Source organism: Periplaneta americana, chromosome 12 (genome assembly GCF_040183065.1).
Source record: "Periplaneta americana isolate PAMFEO1 chromosome 12, P.americana_PAMFEO1_priV1, whole genome shotgun sequence".
NCBI lineage: Eukaryota > Metazoa > Arthropoda > Insecta > Blattodea > Blattidae > Periplaneta > Periplaneta americana.
In genome coordinates, this window is record NC_091128.1 from 149,451,994 (window position 1) to 149,478,181 (window position 26,188).

The 26,188-nt window shown below is 34.3% G+C and overlaps 1 protein-coding gene across 8 annotated transcripts in view; it reads right to left on the bottom strand.

Annotated features, from left to right (window-relative positions):
- The window catches only part of Trpgamma (Transient receptor potential cation channel gamma), a 663,689-nt gene that overhangs the window by 387,810 nt on the left and 249,691 nt on the right, over positions 1 to 26,188 (bottom strand). For all 8 annotated transcript variants that reach the window (XM_069842256.1, XM_069842254.1, XM_069842252.1 and 5 more), the window contains one exon: positions 21,713 to 21,918. In XM_069842256.1, the coding sequence (XP_069698357.1) occupies positions 21,713 to 21,814 (102 nt within the window). In that variant the 5' untranslated portion in view covers positions 21,815 to 21,918. The remainder of the gene's footprint in view (positions 1 to 21,712; positions 21,919 to 26,188) is intronic.

The following is a 26,188-nucleotide window of genomic DNA, read 5'->3' on the forward strand; positions in this document are numbered from 1 at the left end:
GGGAATATATATGGGGAAGGGCATATAGATCCGTGGCCCATTTCTTATAGGGCTCATCCCGACATTTGACTTACGCCTGAGGAAAACCACGTGAGGTGCACCCGTAGCTGCGGAGCTTTATAAGACACTAACCCGCCCGCAAGGTTATTTGGAGGGGTTTGTTTGTAGGGATGTGTTTGGTAATAGACGTAGGCCCAATTGTATAAAACTCCCTGACTAAAGATCAACTTTGATCGAAGATCGAAAAGTAAACCGAGTTCAGACACTTCTTCTATTGTATAAAACTTTTCTGCGATCAAATTACCTTGGTTCAAATGCAATCTAAGTTCACGTGAAAAGGATTTGGCAACATCGCATAAACAGGTGAAATACGTGATGCGCTGACCATGTTATATATAGGTTTGTTCAGTGTTGTCAATCTAGCTATTTTAACTCTTTTTCAACAACAATTTCTTTTAACTTTTATATTGCTTAAATAGGGATTTAGTGACCTTTTTAGCACCCCATAGTGACAAAATTTAATCTTTCTTGGTTGATAATGAGAAATCTAGCGACTTTACAACTACTTTTTCGCGACTTTCCGTATTACACTCTGTTGGAGACACGTGTTTTTTTTTTGCAATGTAAATAATGGCGGACAATAAGAAGAAGGTTGATTGTTCTCCAAATTGTTATCATGTTACGGTGCTTGATACTCCTAAACATAATAAAGCTGTTCGCGCTGACCGTTACTCCACAGGTGTGGACTTATCGCTAAATATGGGAACACTGGGTACACATGTTACGATTAACAATGGGACGGAGTTACGCAGTAATAGACCAACGACAATTTGACAAAAATTAAGATATTTGCAGAAAACTGTTGTTGCCTGAATGATTTAACTTGACTATTACACTGTTACTACGTCATACTACTTTTGACCAATAAAACGGTACGAAAGGACGTATTTCAACCAATCATGGCTGCTTATCGCACAATTTTATCGCGTCCCTAGCATTTGTTTAATTTTATCGCGTCCCTAGCATTTGTTTAATTTTATCGCGTCCCTAGCATTTGTTTCTTTGTTTGCCAACATTTGAAACTGCGCTGGTCTGGACGTCAAAAAAAAAATATATATATATAAAATTACAAACCACTCCAGTCGATGCACAGCAGTTTCAAATACGACTCGCATTGGCATTCAAGAACAAGAATTAATAAAAATCACTGGTCATACCTATGCATCTTCTGAAATCCGATTTACAAATAAATGAAGAGCACCATTCGGAAATCCAGAATAAGTTGAATACACCATGTAGGCCTAAATCAACGAGTTCCACTTCTATTACGCACACGTCCAATATAACATCAATTTAACCACCAACCATATTCAAATTTGAAAATTGTACATTCAATAATTATTCCTTTTAAAATTATTCATTCGGAAATTCTGAATAAGTAGAATACACCATGTAGGCCTAAATCAACGAGTTCCACTTCTATTACGCACACGTCCAATATAACATCAATTGAACCACCAACCACATTCAAATTTGAAAATTGTACATTCAATAATTATTCCTTTTAAAATTATTCATGTTTATTTTTTATGTCATCGTCATTAATTAAAACTTTTCTAACACTTGTGTATATTAGTTAGGTTATGTTATAGCTTCTGCTATATGATAGTATGGATAGTCACGTTTTAATATTAATATTAGTATTAAGATTTATTGAAAATCATCTGTCAAGTGACGTTGATTACTGGGATTCGGATAATTGAAGTGGAATGTTGCATTTTAATAAAAATGAGACTGAATCAACAAAGCCTCCTTGACTAGTAACATTGTCATCGTGTATAATAGATCGAGAACTTCTCGACGAGAAGGCATTGCTCACTACTGCCATCTAGCATGCATCTAGCGTAATATTTGTAATGTTGAGATGGTACAATAATTCATTTGAAGACAGTTGCAGTTTCGTAAGTCAATTAATATTTTATTGTATTGGAGTACTTCGTTACTTCTAATCTTTATACACTTTCTTCTAATCGTGTAATAGTCAATTAAATCCCACTCGAGATTTGATTTTCTCTAGATAAATCTGCTCATGTTCCACTCGCAGATTTATCGATACAATCAAAACGTCTAGTGAGATTACTGTTGAAAAAAAAATCAAGAATCCGATATCTGCATTCTTCTGCTATTTATAAGCAACATTCGTTTATTGCATAACATTTATTTACTTAATTTGCTTTGCAATATTAAATCAACTGCTTGTCTGTTAATAAAAACCAGTCAGCCTTTTTTTAATATTACTTGTCCTATTTTTTGTAATAGTATGAATGTTACAATACTTCTTACATAAAATGTTTAATAAAAACGAGATTTATTTCAATGGTCACTATCTCGAAAAACAGATTTTTGGCGGTTGGTCTCTTATTGCGTAACTCCGTCAGATGGATACAACAATATATTAGACCGTATGCCTGAAACATGCACAACAAAAGCTGCTCTACAGTGCAAGTACAGTCTGGGAAGACCTACAAAGAGATGGCGAGATCAGTTGTGAAGAGACGTAACAGGCTATTCGAGAGGCTTAACACTTGTTTGAAAATTAATAATAATAATAATAATAATAATAATAATAATAATAATAATAATAATAATAATAATAATGTGGTTTTAGGCGTAATAGATCAACTATTGACCAGATATTTTGTATTCGACAGATAATGGAGAAAAAATGGGAGTATAAGGGTACAGTGCATCAGTTATTCATAGACTTCAAAAAGGCATATGACTCGGTTAAGAGAGAAGATTTATATGATATTCTTATTGAATTTGGTATTCCCAAGAAACTAGTTCGATTAATTAAAATGTGTCTCAGTGAAAGGTACAGCAGAGTTCGTATAGGTCAGTTTCTGTCAGATGCGTTTCCAATTCACTGTGGGCTAAAGCAAGGAGATGCACTATCACCTTTACTTTTTAACTTTGCTCTAGAGTATGCCATTAGGAAAGTCCAGGATAACAGAGAGGGTTTGGAATTGCACTGGTTACATCAGCTGCTTATCTATGCGGGTGACGTGAATATGTTAGGAGAAAATCCACAAACGATTAGGGAAACCACAGGAATTTTTCTTGAAGCGAGTAAAGATATAGGTTTGGAAGTAAATCCCGAAAAGACAAAGTATATGATTATGTCTCGTTACGAGAATATTGTACGAAATGGAACTATAAAAATTGGAAATTTGTCTTTTGAAGAGGTGGAGAAGTTCAAATATCTTGGAGCAACAGTAACAAATATAAATGATACTCGGGAGGAAATTAAACTCAGAATAAATATGGGAAATGCGTGTTATTATTCGGTTGCGAAGCTTTTATCATCCAGTCTGCTGTCAAAAAATCTGAAAGTTAGAATTTATAAAACAGTTATATTACCGGTTGTTCTTTATGGTTGTGAAACTTGGACTCTCACTTTGAGAGAGGAACATAGGTTAAGGGTGTTTGAGAATAAGGTGCTTAGGAAAATATTTGGGGCTAAGAAGGATGAAGTTACAGGAGAATGGAGAACATTACACAACACAGAACTGCACGCATTGTATTCTTCATCTGACATAATTAGGAACATTAAATCCAGACGTTTGAGATGGTCAGGGCATGTAGCACGTATGGGCGAATCCAGAAATGCATATAGAGTGTTAGTTGGGAGGCCGGAGGGAAAAAGACCTTTGGGGAGGCCGAGACGTAGATGGGAAGATACTATTAACATGGATTTGAGGGAGGTGGGATATGATGATAGAGAATGGATTAATCTTGCTCAGGATATGGACCAATGGCGAGCTTATGTGAGGGCGGCAATGAACCTCCAGGTTCCTTAAAAGCCGGTAAGTATAGCGATATATCGATATCGAAATTTTGATTCAATATATCGTATAATATATCGGTTTTCTCATATATTTATCGATTTTTTGTCGAATTATTATCATCATCAACAACAACAAAATCCACACTAGACAACTCCGATAATTATTAATTTCATTTAATTCCTATAAACATCCGTGTTACAGTTACTTGTGCATGAATCTACCATATTCCTTCGCTCTGGCACTAGTGTATATAGATATCTTATCGTCAGATGAAAATGTTCAGAAGATTGCTTAACTCGAACACTCTTGTGTATCTACAAAATAAGAATAACGAAAATCTACAAGAGTAGATTGCTTAACTCGAACACTCTTGTGTATCTACAAAATAAGAATAACGAAAATCTACAAGAGTACAAGACCGCTGCCACTCCTATCGCTAATCAAAAGACTGGAAAGTTTTTCAGTGCTACACGATAATTCATTTAAGGAACAGTTTAACTTTAAATGTAATAATGCCAGTTTGAAATTTGCTTTTCTGACAGCGCAGTGTTTCTTTTTGAATTACATTTTCGCCTCGAAGTTTTATGAATATTCCATCGAGTACATTTGAATTTCAGCACAACAAACATCATCCATCATTACTAAGCGCGGTCACAAAAAGCGAGGGAATTACATTTAAATCATTCAGTGTCGAATGAGCAAAAAAATAATTACTTACAAATTCTACCATGCTGGCTTGCTTTCAACTCGTAGAACACAGAAGATCGTGCAAATTGAGGGAAAAGCGTGTTATTTCGTTGCCGCATTCCTCTGTTAATATTAACTGCCGAAAAAGAAAAACGAATAAAATTATATGTTATTATTCATTTCATAGCAACTGAGTTTCCATTAATGTAGTAAAATAAGACTGATATAAAGTAGCAATGTCTAAAATCAAAACATTGCATTTCTTGAGAAGTACCTATCTTATGTCAAGGGAAAAGAAACAATTCAGAATAAAAACTAGTAATTTAGTAACTATTGTGTGAGTCTGGTAATTATGACACGAGTGAATATTTAGTGTGTGAGAGTAACCAAATTCGCTAATTTTCACGAGTATTTATAATGACTATTACACTCTTACTACGACATACTACTTTTGACCAATAAAACGGTACGAAAGGACGTATTTCAACCAATCATGGCTGCTTATCGCACAATTTTATCGCATCCCTAGCATTTGTTTAATTTTATCGCGTCCCTAGCATTTGTTTAATTTTATCGCGTCCCTAGCATTTGTTTCTTTGTTTGCCAACATTTGAAACTGCGCTGGTCTGGACGTCAAAAAAAAATTATATATATATATATATATATATATATATATATATAATTACAAACCACTCCAGTCGATGCACAGCAGTTTCAAATATGACTCGCATTGGCATTCAAGAACAAGAATTAATAAAAATCACTGATCATACCTATGCATCTTCTGAATCCGATTTACAAATAAATGAAGAGCACCATTCGGAAATCCTGAATAAGTTGAATACACCATGTAGACCTAAATCAACGAGTTCCACTTCTATTACGCACAAGTCCAGTATAACATCAATTGAACCACCAACCATATTCAAATTTGAAAATTGTACATTCAATAATTATTCCTTTTAAAATTATTCATGTTTATTTTTATGTCATCGTCGTTAATTAAAACTTTTCTAACACTTGTGTATATTAGTTAGGTTATGTTATAGCTTCTGCTATATGATATTATGGATAGTCACGTATCAGATATTGTTTAATATTAAGATTTATTGAAAATCATTTATCAAGTGACGTTGATTACTGGGATTCGGATAATTGAAGTGGAATGTTGCATTTTAATAAAAATGAAACTGAATCAACAAAGCCTTCTTGACTAGTAACATTGCCATCGTGTATAACAGATCGAGAACTTCTCGACGAGAAGGCATTGCTCACTACTGCCATCTAGCGTAATATTTGTAATGTTGAGATGGTACAATAATACATTTGAAGACAATTGTATTTTCGCAAGTCAATTAATATTTTATTGTATTGGAGTACTTCGTTACTTCTAATCTTTATATACTTTCTTCTAATCGTGTAATAGTCAATTAAATCCCACTCGAGTTTTGATTTTCTCTAGATAAATCAAAACGTCTAGTGAGATTACTGTTGAAGATTTTACCCGTGTTATATAATGTTTTATGCTATTCTAGCAATATAATAATACGTAAAAAAAAGTTTTATAAAAACTATTAAAAATTTACTTACATTTTTTTTTTTTCAAAATTCAGTTCACTGTGCAGTGAAAAAGCGTTTCCCACATAACTCAAAAGCTATCCAACATTGTCATGAAATTTTTTGTATGTATTTATGCATGTCATATCTACAATATGATGTAAAATCACTTCTGTACCTTTGATAGGTTGTCTCATAAAAATAAATTCATTTTAAAAAATGGTCAAATATCAGTATTTTCTTCTAACGCAAAATAAAAAAAAATATATTATTTATTAAGGAATGTAGTTGAAAGAGCATGATATTGTAACATGAGTTTCAGCAATAAAATAAAAGAGAGAAAACATGAAATAGTTAACAAGTTTATGAGTTATGAGGGAAACACTTCATCACTGAACAGTGAACTGCCCCATTCTGAAAAAAAAAAATTATAAACATTTTTTTTTTAATCGTAAAACTATTTTTTCATATAGGAGAAGGACAGTGTTTTACACATACCAATTTTCATTATTGTATAAGATACAGTAATGGAGGAAAAAAATGTTGAATATTTTCAAAAAAATTACTGCTGTAAGCTGTATCTAACCCCTTAAGAACAAGAGTACCTTCATGGCATCTGAGCGACCCGTGAGTTATTGTGATGTATTGTCAATTATGTATTGAAAGCGTAGAAATTAAATGTGAAAATGTAATCAAGTCTAGGCATAATTTCGCTAAAGATAGAAAATGTTCAATTATACGAACTATAGGCTACATTTCATTTGCTAGTTTATCCTATGTAATATTCTAGATAAATATATTTGGCGTGCAGAGAGCTGCGGCTTAGTGACTGGATTTAAATTCCAGCAAGGATGTCGCCAGAATTTGCTCATCAGATATCTGTAACATATCGATCCAGAACGTGATCAAAATTGCCACCATAAGCAAAATAATCTGCTTCCAGGTCACGTTGCGGACAACTATATGTAATCGTAATGAGAAAGTCGCTGCTCCTGGACTCTGTGGCAGCAGTGCTGCAATGAGATTTTCGACAGTTACAGTCCAAAGTTCACAGACGGAAACTGCGTAGGCCATAAGCAAAGAGCAGACAAGATCTGGACGAGATTTGTTCTCAGGATAAGGAAATTTTTAGAGTTAAAATAAATTAATCTATACATTTTACTGCTCTCCACCACCACCACCACCACCACCACCACCACCACCACCACCACCACCACCACCACCACCACCACCAACACTACTATACTACTACTAATAATTTAATTTTTATAACTCTTTGTCCTTATGAGAGTCCTTTAATAAGGAAGTTTGTAGCTGTATAGTACTTTACAATATACAGGGTGTTTCAGAAATATTTTGACAAACTTTGGGGGCATGTTCCTCACACCAAAACAAGAAAATAAATTCATATAAATTTATATCCAAAAATCCTTAGTTTTTTAGTCAATGTATAAAGCACATCTAGGTCAGAAAGCATTGGTAGACATAACGGCTCGGTTAGAAAAGCCAACGTAATATGGTAGGAACGATCATGATTTTAAAATCAAATGTAGGAAACAGAAAACGGATGTAGGTAAATTCTCATTTTTAAATAGAACTGTAAATGATTGGAATGACCTACCTACAGCGGTCTTTGATGGCTGTCCTTCCTTAAGGAGATTCAAGATTAACTTAAAAAGTTGTGTATAAAGTGCAAGTTAAAATTAAGGTGACAACATTTAACATTTAATTTTTTAAGTTGACATGTATTTATTTAGCCTGACGAGTTACTCTCTTGGCTTGAATTGTAAATTATTTAAAAATAGCGTGTAAGAGGGCCTTAGACTAGAAATGATTAGCTTAAATGTAGTTCTGTTTATAAGTATGCATAAGGGTGTAATTATTTGTCTTCTTTGAACTGTTGTATCAGTGAAGCGTGGTGAGTCAGTGAGGTTATGGTTTTACAGTGCAGTGAATAGTTCCAATCAGTGATAATTTATAGCGTCAATGAAATGTGTTCTATAGTGTCAGTGAAATGTGTCCTAATGTGTCAGTGAAATGCGTCACAGTGCCACTACAGTGAGTGAGATGAGAGTAAAGTGAAAGACTATTGAAACTTATGTAGGGCCTATACATATATAGGTTGTATTGTAAAATTAGGTATTTTATGTTTTATTATGAATTGTAATTATTGTGTTAAATTGTATTGTGTATTCTTATTGTATTGTGTATATAATTGTATTGTTTATCATTTTATTGTGTATTGTTTATATTGTGTATACCACTGCCACCGGGTGCTTGCACACTTGTAGTGTAAATAAATACATACATACAATGAAAGAACATAAAAAAATTGAGAATGCATATCAACAATTCCATGACCTGCACGTTCCCCCGATCTAAATCCTGTGGATTTTTATCTTTGGGGCCATCCAAAACAATTGGTTTATGGAGCAGGCATTCCTAATGCAGAGACACTTCATCAATGTGTCATGGAAGCCTGCGAAACCGTTCGACACCGTGTGGGAGTATTTGAAAGGGTGCGACAGTCCATGATCCGACGACTGCATGCATGTGTGGAAGCAAGAGGAGAATATTTGTTATGATTTTCTGAATTGATTAACATTGCAACACTTGCTACCAAGCTGACAATATCTAATAGATGTTTCATTATGTTCTTTCATAAATAACTGGTGTAGTGCATACAGTCTGGAAAACTGCCAAAATGCGTGCACGGAGAGGTTCATCACGCACAGCCATCGAATACACCACAGACTTTAAGTGTCCCCAAAGGTAAAAGTTCAGGGAGTTTAAATCAAGAGAGCCAAGCAATTTGTTCACCTCCACCAATCCAGCACCAGGATAATGTGCATTAAGATGCCTGAAACTACGGGAAATCATTTGCGGATACTAAGATGTATTCAGGTCACTATCAATTTAATTCGCAACATGATTACTCATGTAACATTGTAACTAATATCTCTCATTTTAGTCCAGCGATCAAGGCATGTCGGCATACACTAACATAATAAAAGTTTTGATAACTTTGTAAATACGCATTTCCGGATCATGTTGTAATATACTCTACTACCCAATTTTCAACCTCACCTGCTCATGGAACACCCTGCCTTTCACTAACGAGACTCTGGGGACCAAGTTATGGCGGTATAACCGTTCTATCATAAACGGAGGAAATACCATTTAATATGCCTGACTAGAGGCCACAAGGTAGCAACTCTACCAGTGTTTTGCTCTGCGGGTGGCTGATAACCAACTCAGGGTACTCTTCATTATTTGAAAGAATCTAAAGAAAGTAAACGTCAAATTACAAAAATATAATAAAATGGAGTTATTAGAAGACATTTTGGCAAACAGATATCAATAGATACAAAGTTAAGACTACACAACGTAACGTCTGAAAGCAGCACTCAGTTATGGAACCGAAATTTGGATATTAAATAAACGAAATTCACAGAAATTTGAAGAAGCTCAAATGTTTTTTTTTAAGGTCTTTATTGGGTATAAGGAGTTTGAACGATAAAAGAAACATAGATATCCGAAAAACATTACAAATTCCTTGCATAACCGAAGAAATTTCACAATATCAGCAACAGTAGAAGAACCATGTACAAAGAATTAAAAGGGAGAGACTTCTAAGATTAGCCTCAGTATAGACCAAGAGGATACACAGATCAAGGAAGAGCAAGACATCGATGGAGGGATCAAGGCCATCTTTCTTAGAATATCGTTACAGATCACATGGTCTAAAACAGCCATCGTCAACTGGCCTGCATATTAGTTCGGAGCGCCGAGACGCTGGCTGAGGAGGTAGTAGTGTGCAGTGTGTCGAGCCAAGCCAACGCATCCCATCACAGAAGACAACTTTCTGACCATAATTTACAATGTCTTCTTCGATTGTGTTCTACACGAGCATTGACACCTAATATAAACCAGTTAGTGAGGGAAAAACGAATTAAAAAATCCAGGAAAACCAATGCTAATGATCAGCGAAAATAATTTTTATCATTTGTTATTTAGATTGTAATAAAATAATTTAGGCCTACTTCAGTCTTTTAACAGAAACGACAATATGTTTCATATGTTATACAAAATAACAAATAATTGGTTTTGTGATATATAGTGTCGGATAAGAAATGGATAATTTATTTTATTTTATTGACGACACTTAAACAAAGGAATAGAATGACGGGATTTATATATTAGTAATGGATTCGATTTGTTTAATATTTTGTAACAGTGAAAATGCGTTATAGGTCTGTAAGTTCTCAATTAATTTAACATGAAAAAAAAACTATTTGCTTTCAAAACCGCTGCAATACATAACGAAAAAGTACAACTTGCTTGTTGTCTTAAACTAAAAATTGATTTAAAAATCCAGGAAAACCAATGCTAACGAACAGCGAAAATAAATTTTATAATTTGTTATTTACATTGTAATAAAATAATTTAAGCCTACTTTAGCCTTGTAACAGAAACGATAATATGTTTCATATGTTATATATAATAACAAATAATTGGTTTTGTGATATATAGTGTCAGATAAAAAATGGATAATTAATTTTATTTTATTGACGACACTTGAACAAAGGAATAGGATGACATTATTTAAATATTACTAATGGATTCGATTTGTTTAATATTTCGTAATAGTAAAAATGCATTAGGCCTATAGGTCCGTAAGTTCTCAATTACTTTGATATAAAAAAAATATTTACTTTCGAAACCGATACAGTACATAACGGAAAAATACATATTATTTCTTGACTTAAACTGAAAAGTGGCTTACTTATTACACAGTTCCTCTTAAAATAAATTAAGTACATGCTTCTTCTATGTTTATTATATTTATTAGAGACTGATTAAAAGGATTGAACAAGTGAACGGACGCCGCTGCCATCACCCGATTCCTTCCCCCCCACCTCCAGCTGCACAGCTGATGTCTAAGGGATAGAACTGAGCAGCGAGCAAACTGTGCCTGCAATATAGTGCACTGAGATGACGACTCCTGGTCTAAAACGAAGTTCATGATGATGATGATTTTTCTTCAATATATTTCTATCCATTAAGAGGAAAAAGGGAAAGACAGCATCCACTAAATGGAAAGTTTGACTAGTTCAGATTTTGAAAAGGCCTATATACTGTATATGGTCATTATAAAGATGATTATTAGTATTATACAAACTTTCTGCATTTGGAAAGAAAATTAGAATAATCTTGATATAATGCGATGACATTGACAAAAAATTGTAATACTGCATAAATAAATAAACAGCTAATATACAATCGGTCTTACTAATAAACTGTGTATAGTTTTTACACGACTCTTATGCAGCGTTGAGACAGAAAACGTTACTAATAAACCATGCATAAGCGATGGATGTATAAACAGTCTGTAACTATACAATGGGAATTGCTTTGTAGTACTTATATACACGAAACCCCTTGTTTAAACGTTGTCTATAGAGAAAAAATGGGCGCCCCTCTAACAGCTGTTCGTATCGACTGTCATTTTATGATGATGACGGCCTTGTAACCACAGAAGAACACACCAAAGAGCACAGAATAAGTAGAATATTATTGCTGTAACTTGTACTCTTTGACCAAAATATAGTATGGTAATCGATTAGAGCCAGTTGTACTATCGATACTTAACACGCCACACTAGAGCACTCTACCGGATGCACTAAGGAACCTCAGATATTTTATTATCTTTCTTAACGAAGTCACGACGAAACTATGACGTAGCTGTGTAACAGTTATACTGTTAAACACGACGTATGTAGTGATTATTAGTAAGGAATTTACACACGACGTATAAACGAGCTACTCAATGTATAAGTATAAGACAGTTAAACGTCTGTATATAGAGTTTTTATTAGTAAGACTGAATATGTATACCGGGCAGAGAAATGTTACGTTGCCTGAAATACAGCATCTATGAATTGTGATCAATGGAATTCCTTTCATGCCGACTCTTGTACCCCAATTCCAGCTGGATCCCACGCACAAAGACAGAATTCTCCTTATCGGAATATAACAATGCCAGTAGTGCGCGGAGCTTGAAGTACTGAAGAATAGAGATATCGAAAAGGAAGGGGACGTCAATTTCCAGTATGGTTATATAAGAATCTATAAGCTTCATGCCTGTCTTGGACTGGGTAACGAGAAGAAAAATCGTTCCCTCCAAGTAAACTCTGAATTATACAGCCTCAGACAGTCGCTTACAGTTCGAATTATTGAGATATGTATTAGGCTAAGAAGAAGATTTCGCTAAACTGGAGAATTTGCTACGGTATCTTTGAACCGTGCCGTTACGGTTACGACAAAATTGAACTAAATACACAATGTCGCCAACATAAGGACATGACGTTGGTCTGTGGCGTCGTTGGAAGGAAATTTTTTTTTCCTCTCTACCTCCTTCGTTCTGAACATTACTGAGAGATAGCACCACTGTTACCAACAAGATGTATTTGCATAAATATTGCGAATAGATTACGTGGCTTAGATGAGGGGTTCGCGACAGGAACAGTTTTGCTGTGTCGCATGCGCGGACCTGTCATATAGTGACAGCGTGATTCTTACTTGAATTTATTTTCGTGTGTACAGTACGATTATTTAGTCCTGACAATCGCCGATAATGTGCACCTGGGTCAGGCGAGTCCAATAAGTTACGCCAAGGGGTGTTCAGGTTAGTCGCTTGCTTTCAGAGCGATCGGATGTCACGTATGCGGTAGAGCGTCGTATTTCCAGTACAGTTAAGCTGTATTGCATTTCTTTACTGACGGCTCGCTCCTATCTCTACTCCGGAACTCCCCCACTACTCCTATTACTTCCCCTCGTTCGCGTCGCTGAGCTGTCAGGACTAAATAATCGATCTGTACATTCCACATCAAATCAAAAAGATCCCTTCTTGCTCCGGTTACACATCTTGCATATTATACGAAGGTTAGGTTTGGTTAGTTTAGGTTTTTATTAACCAAGTTCACGCATTCGCTGACATCCAAGATGATTCTGTCGGTCATGGCGCTTATGATAGTTTTTGTTTCGTAATTTTGATCAACAATAATATGATGAAAGTGTTGAATAATTTCAAGGCCGCTAAAAGTTTTATTCGTAAAAGATGTGGTATTTTCTCTAGACCACAAATAAAACGGAAGCGCGGTCATAATTACGTACTTAACGCTTTGGTGAACATTAACCAGAAATTTACTTTCCTTCATTTGAATGATATTCTCTGAAACACACCTTACCCCTCCCCCCCCCTTATTTCGTTTTGATAACCTACTTTAAGATTACTACATCTGTATTTTCTTTTGGTGCATTCAAAACGCCCGTTGTACTGCATAAACCTTGCACTTTGACTAATGGAGTGAATTATTTAAGAATATAGTCGCGGATTTTACTACCACCATTTCGATTGTCTTTTGTTCGACACGGCTCGGTACGGTCCGGTGACTAGTGGCCAGCGAGCAACGTCGACTACCGATGTTGGTCTACCGTGCGTATTATCCAGTTGTTCCGAACGTTTGCCACTGATGTTATTTCATATACAGTACTGGTAAATAAAACAGATTTTTTATCAGAGAGTATCAGTGTGATCAACACAAATTTTTAACACTCCATGATAGACAATTATGAAATATGCAAATCTAGTCTTTCAGGTGAGGCTCCCTGTAAAGCAGATTTGAATAATTTCAAGGGAAAAATTGTTCCGAGATCGATACCCGGCCCCGGAACAATTTTTCCCTTGAAATTATTCAATTATGAAATAGACAATATATATTAAATTGGCATGTGTTAGAAAGATTAGGTAGAGTTTTATTCATTAAATTAACTCAACCCTCCCTTTACATACAATTCCTTCCATTTCGGAAAACAGACACTGAGTTGAGGTATAGGTTACTTGTGATGTAAATAAGTTTTGACCCCTTTGGTTTGCGGAGCATTTACCTACGTAAGAGTCTAATCAGTGTATATTAATGAAAAACCAAACAAAGTGCCTTTCCATCAAAATTCAAATTACAAACGCGAGCATTAATAGTCAACTACCAACGCTGGAAATATGTTTCATCGGCGAATACTGCCGCCATCCATCAGATTGTCAGGCATGACCTACATTCCTTGGCTACCATTCATCGGTCATGTCGTTACCATGAAAACGAAACGCGATAACAACTGACAATCAACACCCATTCTTTGAGGGTCACATTTGTTTAGAGAGCTGTTTCAGACGGTTTGAAATGGGAGACATGTTTAGAGTGATGTGTATACATCATATTATCGCGGGTAAGTGGGGACGGGAAATCCTGTTTTCTATTCACAACATAATACGCGGATAACAAGAGCGGCATATTCTAGGAAAATACGGAGAAAAGTAACAATAATAACACAAAGATCCGTAAGCTACCATCATACTTCATTAGAGAATGCCATTCATGCAAATTCTATGTGAAATCCGAATGTGCCATTGTACGAGAAATTACTCGGGATTTAATAATGGAGGTCTTGGAAGCAATTTCCTCATTTAAATCATGACTTGTCGGAAGCGGTAGTCTAATATTTAAGGTGCTAGACGTTAGATCTGAGATAACGTATACTCAAATCTGAGAGAGGACGATCGAATTTTAGGTGAACAAATCTAAAGTGCGACTTCCATGAGATGAAAGAATTGATTCTGCGTAATACATTCACAGCATGTAAAATATATTTTTTTCAGTAATAAATACAAAGTATATTATGCCCAAAGCTGCTATTATTCCATTCTGAATATTTGGTAATACTATTGTGATATAAAACGTGACATGGGATTCATAGGATCCCTATAACTGCGTGATTTTGTTCGTTCTGTCGGTTGGCTGTTATTGCGACACTTCAATTTTTAAGAAATTACTATGAGTAGCTTAATATCAAAGACGGATATCTGTCGCCTCCATAGTTTTGATCTAGAGGCAATTTTTTGTTGCACAGTGTTCTTTGTAATATTTAACACAATTTATTTTATAAATGTAGTGTTAGAGTTTGCATATGGTTTCACAATAACTGGAAAGGGCATGAAAAATTGTATACAAATCTACAGCTATCTCAATTTCGATCTGAGGTGAGATGTCCACCTTTGTTATTAAGCTACTCACTTACTATTTATAAGGTGTATGAATAAGTTATGATTCAGAGTGAAATATATTCAATGCAATTTATATGTTTTATTATTACTTATTATTTTCCTTTATTTATACTGTGTCTTTATTCATTTTATTAATTTATTCACTCATTTATTTCATTCACACATTCATCTTCATTTCGTAAGTCATTCATTCATTCATTCATTCATTTACCATTAAATTTATTTACTTCATTATTCATTCGTATATTAACTTCATCATTCATTCATTTACTCATTTCATCAATTATTCATTTACTCATTTCATCATTCATTCATTTATTCATTTATTTCATCATTCATTCATTTCATCATTTATTCTTTTCATCATTTCATCATTGCTATCTTTGTTTTCTTTCTTTTTTCTTGTATTAGCTCGATGAGAACTCTGTAGTGTTCTTTTGACTCTGTAGACCCTCTATAGGGCTTTAATTTAATTTGTATTATTTTCATCAGTGTTTGTATTTTTTTGTATTTATGTGTGCTAACTGGAAGGATGAATGAGAAGGCCTTATGGCCTTAATCCTATCAGATTAAATAAATAAATAAATTAATTAATTAATAAGTAAGTAAATATGTAAATAAATAAATAAATAAATTAATTAATTAATTAAATAAAATAAATAAAATAATAAATAAACAAATAAACAAATAAGTAAATAAATAAATAAATAAATAAACAAATAAACAAATAAGTAAATAAATAAATAAACAAATCAATAAATAAATTCATGACGTTCATTCTGGTTAATATTAGAGATGTTCGGTTCATGAAGATCACTTACCTATACGAGCCTGATTGTTATCTGTGGTTAATATTTTAAGTGTAAAATTAAAGAAACTAAAAAGCACATTTAGTAGATTATAATTGACATAATATATGAAGTATAAGTAAAACTAAATATTTTTATTATTTCAATGTGAACCAAACAGCAAACATTTTTCTACGCAGAAAAATCTTGTCGCGGTCCAGTGACTCAAAGAGATTGATTTTGGCACTCCAGTAAGGTAATCTTGACGTCCTCTCCCTCAGAAGTCAGGCTCATCTTGGTTGGCGACTCTTGCGGAAAAGCTCCAGAACACACTGGGGCTATCTCAGGCTTACAGACACGGAGTCTGGTGGAAAAGGACACTCTGACAGATTAGGAAGCCATGTTGCGTTGAATTACTTTCTTCCAGTAGACAGCAACAGAAGTCTACTGATCCTTGACGCCTGTGTACTGCACTATGAATGCACGCATTGGAATGAAAGTTGATAAAGTTTGGAGTCTCAATTACATTTTAAAACAGCGATGGGCGTTTGAGTGCATTTGCCCTCCGTGCGCACGGGGAATTCCAAGTGCGAGCGCTGTAGTGTGCCAGCAGCTATAACAGATCTTACAGCTTTTAAACGAGCTAAATTAGGACTTCAGGGAAAAGAAATTTTAATACACAATTTGCAGATAGAATTGCAGCTTTTAAGGAGAAATTGCTGTTACGGATACGTCAAATTCAAAAGGGCGAAATATATCATTTCCCACCCTTATCTTCTGTTTCGAGTTCTCCACACTTCTACTCCAAATTATCTTCGTTCCCGGTTTAACTACTTATCCTCCAGTCACAATCTAAACACCAGGTCACAGGAGAGCCAAATCCTAGCAATTCCTGCCCATAGAACATCCCACTATTCATCCTCTTTTACTGTCTCAGTTCCCCGTGAATGGAATTCTCCACCTCAGAAGATTAGGGGCTGCCAGACAATAACCACTTTCAAGAAAAGGCTAAACGATTTCTTACGGGCACAGTCAAATTGAAATTATACTTGTGATCGAGCTTAATAATTTAATTTAATTTAGGTATAACTATCATTACTATTATTATTATTGTTATTGTTATTATTATTATTATTATTATTATTATTATTACATAATTATTTTATTGGTGTTGTGAAGACGAAAAGAATTACCATTGTATTATATTAATTATGTATTATATTGTCTTGTATTTGTAGTATTGTATTGCTTTGAATTGTATTGTATTGTATTGTATTAATTATGTTATATTCATAGCATTGTAGTAATTTTTATCATACTGGTTGAGTGGAAGAAAAGGCCGAATGGCCTTAACTCTGCCAGTTAAAATAAACCATTATTATTATTATTATTATTATTATTATTATTATTATTATTATTATTATTTTGAACAATGAAAATTTCGAAATGTACGCATGTATTCTATCCGGTCTATTAGAGGAATTTACATCAAGGTTCCACGATTTAGATTGCTACATGTTCTGATTCCAACTGATTATTGATAACGTCCCCCCTTCATTATAGTGTAAATTGATTGACCTGCGATGCGAGCGAGAGATGCGAGGGAAATATGATTCAAGGTCAAGTCTTATACAGTTTTATGACGGATTCCCAAGAGGACGCTTTCCCAATCTGCATGAGCTGTGTGAGAAAGTTTTGTATTTATTTGGTTCCACTTATAGATGTGAACAAACATTTTCTATTACGAAAATAAACAAATCGCAAACAAGAAATGATGGGCTTTTAACGGCAGTTCTTCGCATAGCTTGTACTAATACAGTTTCTCCAAATCTTGAGAAATTGAGTAATATGAATTAATGTGCAACAGACATGTTTTGTTTTGTGTTTAAGGAAGTGTTTCATTACTTTGTGTTCTTATTTAGTTTGCTAGAATAACATTTTCTTTTGAAACATACAGTACGTACCGCAACTTGAATAAACCGGTTTTCGTGCACTCTATAAGCACACTTCTCTCGTAGTACACCGTGCAAGCACAGAGTGCATAATTCTGCCCAATCCTGTTTTAAAACTAAATAAAGTTTTTCGGAAAATGAGAGTGTAAATTACTATGTGTCACTAGTGGACCCCACCGCTTTCATATACTCGACCATGTTCTAGCATCAGATCTAACTTTCCTCAAGAAACGCAAATCCTCTCGCGTTCAGTAGAGTAAGTTTGAATCTTCTTCTGTCCACTCTGGGGCATTGAACATCTCTTCTAAATCCAGCTCCCTTTCTAGCAATGCAATTTTCTCCTCTTATTCTTGAATTGAGGTCTGCAGTTTTTATGGACCTGTCACTTGGGAATGGAAATGGTGAAGAGTTCTTTCTTACTTGTTCACTCTACAAAGCGTAAGAAATAAATGCATTTTATATCCAATATTGACAAATTAATTGGTCATAAAATATTGGATAATGCTGGGTTTGCAGTGAAAGACCTGTCCTTGGGTATAAAACTATTAATGAATGAGGCAATAATTTCAGTAAACCGAGAACTAGTAAATATTTTGGAATGGTAGTTATGTATACTTGCCTCGGAAACATGACGGCCTCTCTTCTTGGAATTGGTAATCCCTCATAAACCCCCATCCTCTACTCAACTCCTAGCCGCGTGGCAGAAATACAATAGATCCCAGCATTGCCAAATATAGCAGTCATTGCCTCTACCTGTTGGGTTTCACCCGTTCTCAGTGCCTTTTTAGACATTTGTCGACGTGTTGTTTTATACCGTTGTGCGCTTCAATATGTCTCATTTATTCCGGCCATGATTAATGAGTGTTGGAGCAGATGATCTGCAGCCAGGCCTCCTGATTCACCTGAAGATCCAGGACCATCACGACAAGAACAACAAATAACACCGTCGAAGAAAACAGAATATCTTATTTGCAGAGGAGCGTAGCTAAGAAAACAAAGAGTTAAAATTGTGTCTAACGTTAGAAATTCTATCCATAAAGTAATCGAAAGTTCATGCAGTTTAATAAGTATAAATCTTAATCACTTAACATCGGACGCAACCGGCGGAGTTGGATATATGGGCATAGAAATTAAGAATTACGGTTCACCAACTAAAGAGAAAATAAACAAATTAAAACAGAATTCGGTAAGATAGACGGCTTTATACGTGATTTACTTCGCCGAACAGTATGTGAACAGTACGCGAAAGAGATATCGCCAACAGCAACACCGTCCTTAGCAACCTAAATAATGACATTATTCACAGCAGTGCTTAAAAGTTTCCTAACTTACAGCAGTGAATTAAATGTTTTTAAATCACTCTCTACATGACAACCAACATATTAGCAATAGTAAAATGAATATATATGAACTTCTTGGCCAACAACACATTACAAAGGAAAGCCTTACAATTTAAAATTAAATTTACATACCAGTAATGAATAAAATATTGTATAGCACACTAGAGTAAACAGATTTTATGCGTTCGTGGAAATTATCACCCAAGGCGAAGCTGATAAAATCTAACTTTACTCTTTTGTACTATAAATTCTATTACTATTCAATGATCACAGTTTCAGAAAATTTTACCGGCGCAACATTCTTAATTAAGTATAAAATTCTGGAACTTCAATAACATGAGAATTTAACACTTATTATAGAAGTCTGCATTTTTTTTGTTTATTTAGGCAAAACATCTTAGTGAAAATATAAATATAAAGTGTTTTTAAAATAAGTTTGTTCATTTTTACATCAATTTTGTTTCAGTAATTACAAATTAAGGTATATTTACAAAGATAATATAGTCTCGCTGAAAATCGCGGTTTCATGGAACACAGTTTGAAAAACGTTCGCAAATCACAATGACATCAAGAATTGGCAACTCGGCTAAGGGTTTATCCCTTGCGCGTGCCTGCAGTTAACTGGTGAAGGGGATGAGGGAAGGTCGTCATGTTTTCGTGCGAAGTATATATTCATTTTATTGAAAAAAAAACAGTGGTTACTTTAGTTTTTGTCAAATCCATTAAGAATATTTTTATGTATATTAAATAAGTCATACAATTTTTATTATAAATATCATCACTGGAAAGCCGACGCTCTTCTCTTTTATTACCTACTTAATTATTGTCGTTTATTTTATTCGAAATCATACAACATTCGTTCTCAAAATTAATTACTCACTTGTTCTGCCTGCTTTCATTTTTTTTCTCGCTTTTATTTATACTCGCTTTAACATCTTTGGTCATATCGCGAGTTAATCTTTTGGTTGAAATCCAATGGCTTGGGTACTATTGTTGAGACTGGTTCTATTGTTGTGAACTAGATGGCGACTGTGTATGTATTACTGATTTGTTATGAATATGATTTCGGTGATGAATGAGGCCGATGATATTCAGGGATTTTGTGGCCCGAATTTCCTGGAATTTTCCTTCGGTTGAGGGAAAACCCTGAAAAACCTCAACCAGGAAATTCAACCCGACCGGGAATCGAACCCGGGCCCTCTACATAAGACCAGCATGCTGACTCATACATCAGAGAGATGCTCCCTGCTTTCATTCTAAATGCATGTTATTTGGAGTTCTGCTTTCGTGTTTGTATACAGCAAGGTATTAAAGTAGTAATTATAAATAGTTTACGAGAGCTTCGTGTGATACTTGTAAGCAAAAAGACGAGATTTCAAATTTCATTAAACTTGTATTCCAGGAACTTATTAGTCCAACGACTCTCTAATTCAGTAGCAATTTTTACATACTTCCAGTCAGCAAAATCGGCATTGTTTCACTGAATAACAGCTACTATTCTGGGGTAGTTTTCTTTCTATTATATATATTGAATTTTCTATAAACTTATTTCTTAGAAATTTTGAGTGATGTAGCATTCAAATAGCTATATTGTTTACATTGCAGTCATTTTTCATAATTTTAAATTTGAAAATATCACTTAAAAAGAAGCACCTTTTTATGTGTTAATTATATTTGTACAGTCTTACTAATAAACCGTTTATAAATTTTATACGGGACTTATGCAGAGTTGTGACAGAAAATGTTACTATAGGTGAATTTATGACATTCAATAACGCTGTATGAATATTCTGTCTTGTATTAAGTATCGATACTAACCCGTTGTGTTTTACTAGTATATTGTAAAACTCTTCTGTATATATTTCAAATAGACTGTGACTATGAATGAAGACTTTGTAGTACTATGAACTTTTTTGTTATGTTCGATATTCTAGCTGTGAAGCAATATACGAATACCATGGAATGTAAACAAATACCAGATGCAATTAATATATTTCCGAACTGCACTTCTATTTATTGTACCGTTTAACATACATGCGCGTGCCATTGAAAATCATTGCTACCATGCCTGTTGAGTAAAGTCTATCAAACAGCGTCAGATTGTCTTTAAGTACTACACTTCTGCACGTGATTTTGTGCAACGATTTCAAGGAAATATTGCACATTTTTCCTGAAATCTCTCTGCTTCTCTGCCTTTAAAGTGATGCATTTAGTATAGATTCCAGGCGTTTTCGTGATTCCAGATAACTTCTGCGTTTCCCTTGTACTGTGTATTGTCTACATTCAGGGAAGTCCGGAAACTTATTGATTGCCCTTTGTACAATATAATACAATGCATTTGTAAAAGAATGCTTTTTAAACATAACTTAAGCATAGTAAAGCATTATCACTTAGCTTGTTATTAATAATACACACTGACCTTGACTTTCTTGTCGATTTCTGGTTTCTCAAGGAGGCAAGAGGTAATGGAGTGACTGGGCTCGGGCCGCCCCTGGTTTTCCACGTCATAATTGTCACTCATCTTGACGCCTTTGGAGTTCCGACGGGGCGTCGTTGAGGGGGGTTCCTGTGCTGTCAGAGGAACAGAGCCCACCGGCTCCTCCGATTCATTTTCCCCTTCGCTTTCTGTAACATGAAAGGAAAAATACTACTAGACCAGGCCTGCACAAGGTTTGCGCTCTCCGAGCCGGCTCACAGCTCATGAGCGGAATGCAGATATTAGCTGCTCTCTGTGTAAGAGTGGACTGGAAGAAGGGGTGATCTCGTACAAAATGTACACAATAGGAAGTACTATTACCAGTGCTTATGAAATGAATTCCCGTTCAGTGTTTGCAAAACTATCTTGGACTATTATTAATTAATAAAGAAATATTTATTTTACAGAAATAATAGAAATTCTATAGCTACTTAAATGTACAATATCATTTTGTTATATTTTTATTTATCAGTACATCAAAACGGGGTTTCATGCTGTTGGTACCTGAAAGGAACAGTAGCCTACTGATCGTAATGAAACATCAGTTACAGATGTTCGATGTCTACCTTTATTAAAGTTGATTATAGAAAACAGTTGCTCATAAATATAAATGTTGAGCCAAAAATAGCAATCATTTTCACAGCGAGCCTGTGTAGTTGTGGATATTATTGCTAATGTTTAGTCTTGTAAAACTCAACCAGGCTAGTAGTAGTATTCAAAGGATCTTTAGCCCTTAGGTCACATTGAAGATCAATAAGTTCGAGCTGTAAATCGTTAAATGTTAAATGTTATGTTCTGTCTTTTAGATTCCTCCATACTGTGCTCTAGCAGTAGGTAAGCAACGTGAAACAGTTACTGAGAATAGGCCTACACACTGCATTCCACTAGATAGCTGAGTGGTCGTTTCCCTCTCCTCTACCTATAGCAAGTCTATATCATTCTGACGTATCTTCCTCTCCGTTTCGGCGAGCGGTAAACACAGCTCTCCCGCTCCGAAGGAGCGCGCGCGCTCGTTGAGCGCTGTTTGTGCAGGTATGTACTAGACTAACATCTGCCAGATTCTTAAAAGTTAACGGTTTCACACATGTACCCCACTTCACATTTGCTTTGTGACTGAATTCTTTGAAATCATATTGACTAAAAGCCTTTTGTACTTTATTGCCATCCTTCTTTACATTTGTCGAGCAACATTCACGCTTTGTAAACGAGACGCTTTTGTTCAAGTACAAAGCGGATTGTCTCTGTCTCTCTCTGATTGGCCACATCTCCTCTTTTCATATTACTCCGACGCAGAGCTCTCCGAGTGCGCTAAAACCGTGTTCCGTCTCAATTATGCAATAAATAGCATTTGCCACTCTTTTAAAGCACAATGGCACTAGGCCTCGTCTCAAAGAAAGAGACTGACAGTTCTGGTGCACCAAAGCTCCAAGTGTTTGCTTAGTGCCCCGAGTCTTCAAAGCCGTCAACATCACTCACTTGTGTAATGAGTGTCGTATCCACATCCTGCTTTGAGGAATGTTTTCAAGAGTGACAAGAACATTAATATAGCACACCTTGGCCAGCTATACATGCCAGAGCCGGTAACTACAGTACATACATCCCATAGCTGTGAACTGAACTTACCAGCTTGGATTTCGGCACAATAAAAAGGTGTCATTTCTTTGAAGTATAGTTCAATTCAATGTTTAGAACAGAAAATAAAATGATTTTTTTATTTTTATAGCATACTTCTAACATTACACTAACGCATGCATAAATATAACACCATTATACAGACTGTCCCATTTGCCTTGACTGTCCGCCGAGTGTCTGCCTCCAGACTAGCCGGTCCGGGATCGATTCCCGGCGGGGTCAGAAATTTTAATATAAAATTTCTACCTCGGGACTAGGAGAGACGGCTGTGCACAAATTCTAATCACTAGATTGTGCACCAATATGCCTGAGTTAAATCCCAAATCTCTCCACAGTGCATATGAAGAGCAGGCATATGTCACTGTTGATAGTGATTCGTCCATCGGATGGGGACGTTAAGCCTGGCGGCCCCCTTGGTGCTATTCGACAGAAGTAGGCTACGTGCCGGCACCGGGTTTCCCCTTCTCCATTCCTCATATTCATTTGGTTTCATGTATTATATACTTCTTAATTTCAATTCAGGAATCCGCCCCTGAGCACGAGGTCTACTCTTTCAGGGGCGAACTAAAGCTTTTCTCTCTAATATGTTTCGCGGGATATCAGCCGAGTTAAAATTTTGGAATGTTCCTAGCTTTCAACTGCTATCTCTGCAGCCATCTTCAGGGAAGTTGTGTCTGGACAGAAAGTCGTGGGTTATATAGATGTTAGGCTGTCTCAGGTGATAGGGGATTGGTTGGCGGATCGGAAAGCTTGTAACATTCCAAAATTTTATCTCGGCTGATATCCCGCGAAAACATATTAGCGAACCAACGCCGAGAAAGTCTCAAATCATACATAAAGCTTTTCTGTTTATATTATATTTTATGTTACAAATATTAGCAAAATAAATAAATAAATAAATAAATAAATAATAAATAAATAAATAAATAAATAACTAAATCAATTAATTAAAGAAAACAAATAAGTAAATAAATGACTAAATGACTACATAACTAAATAAATAACAAAATAAATAAATAAAATAAATAAATAATAAATAAATAAATGAAAGTAAATAAATAAATAAAAATAAATAACTAAATGACTAAATGACTAAATAAATAAATAAGTAAATAAACAAACAAATAAACAAACTAACAAATAAATAAATAAATAAACACATAAATAAGTAAATAAATAAAGAAATAAATAAACTAACAAAGAAATAAAAAATAAACGCACAAATAAATAAATAAATAAATAACTAAATCAATTAATAATTAATTAAAATAAATAAATAAATGACTAAATGACTACATAACTACATAAATAACAAAATAAATAAATAAAATAAATAAATAATAAATAAATAAATAAAAGTAAATAAATAAATAAATACATAAAAATAAATAACTAAATGACTAAATAAGTAAATAAGTAAATAAACAAACAGACAAATAAGTAAATAAATAAGTAAATAAATAAATAAGTAAATAAATAAATAAATAAACTAACAAACAAATAAAAAAATAAACACACAAATAAATAAATAAATAAATAACTAAATCAATTAATAATTAATTAAATCAAATAAATAAATAAATGACGAAATGACTACATAACTAAATAAATAACAAAATAAATAAATAAAATAAATAAATAATAAATAAATAAAAGTAAATAAATAAATAAATAAATAAAAATAAATAACTAAATGACTAAATAAATAAATAAGTAAATAAACAAACAAATAAACACACTAACAAATAAATAAATAAACAAACACACAAATAAGTAAATAAACAAGTAAATAAATAAATAAACTAACAAACAAATAAAAAATAAACACACAAATAAATAAATAAATAAATAAATAAATAAATAAATAAATAAATAAATAAATAAATAAATAAATAAATGTGTTTACTGTAAACCAAAGCTATGTGGAACGGCTTTACGCGACCCTGAGTATCTCCAATGTACTGCATAGTGTTTACAGCAAGTTGAAGTCAAACCACTTTCGTTATTCGTACTATGCACAGGAACCATGCCGTTAAGGCTCAAATAACTTCCCGTTTATTAACTTTCTGTTTATTAGAATGACCCGCTGTGATACGTTCTTGAACATATCCTGACAAGAGTAATTAAAATATTGAACAATTTATACATAGTGCCATTTAAAGAAATAATGTTAGTACTCGTTTCTCATTAATAAATAACGCTACAAGATTTCGTCCTTATTAGCGTTACTTCTTCCCTAACTGTAACCTGCAGAATATTTTCAGCATTTTTTCTCATGTCAGTAACTTTTTTTTTTTGCATTCTAGAATTATATTGAACTTCAAAAATAATACAACAAATGTCTCAGGACTCAGGAGGTTAAATGAACATTATTTCATTACAAACTAATCTATATTAGCCTACAGGCACTATGTTCAGAAATCCGCCACGGTTGGTGCGTTTAATCAATTCCCGTTATAATCCACCGATAGTTTGAAAGCCTTAGAAAGGATAATAGGTATTATTTTTCTTCTAACTCGCAGTAAGGTGCTAGGTTCCATCAAACATGGCAGGCAAGTAAATAATATTGACGGCTCAAGCATCCTCCACGGTCAGTTTCGATAACTTTCACGCCCAACTTCAGCTACAAACTTTATGAAGTTTCTTACAGATCCCGACTTCACACGTAGGAAAGAAAGGAGGAAAAATCAAGAGTGGAAGGGCTGAAAGAACAGAGAAGACCTACTAAGAAAGTAACTTTCTTCTTCCTTTTAATCTTACACGCGCATGAGTAGACTTTTTGTTGAA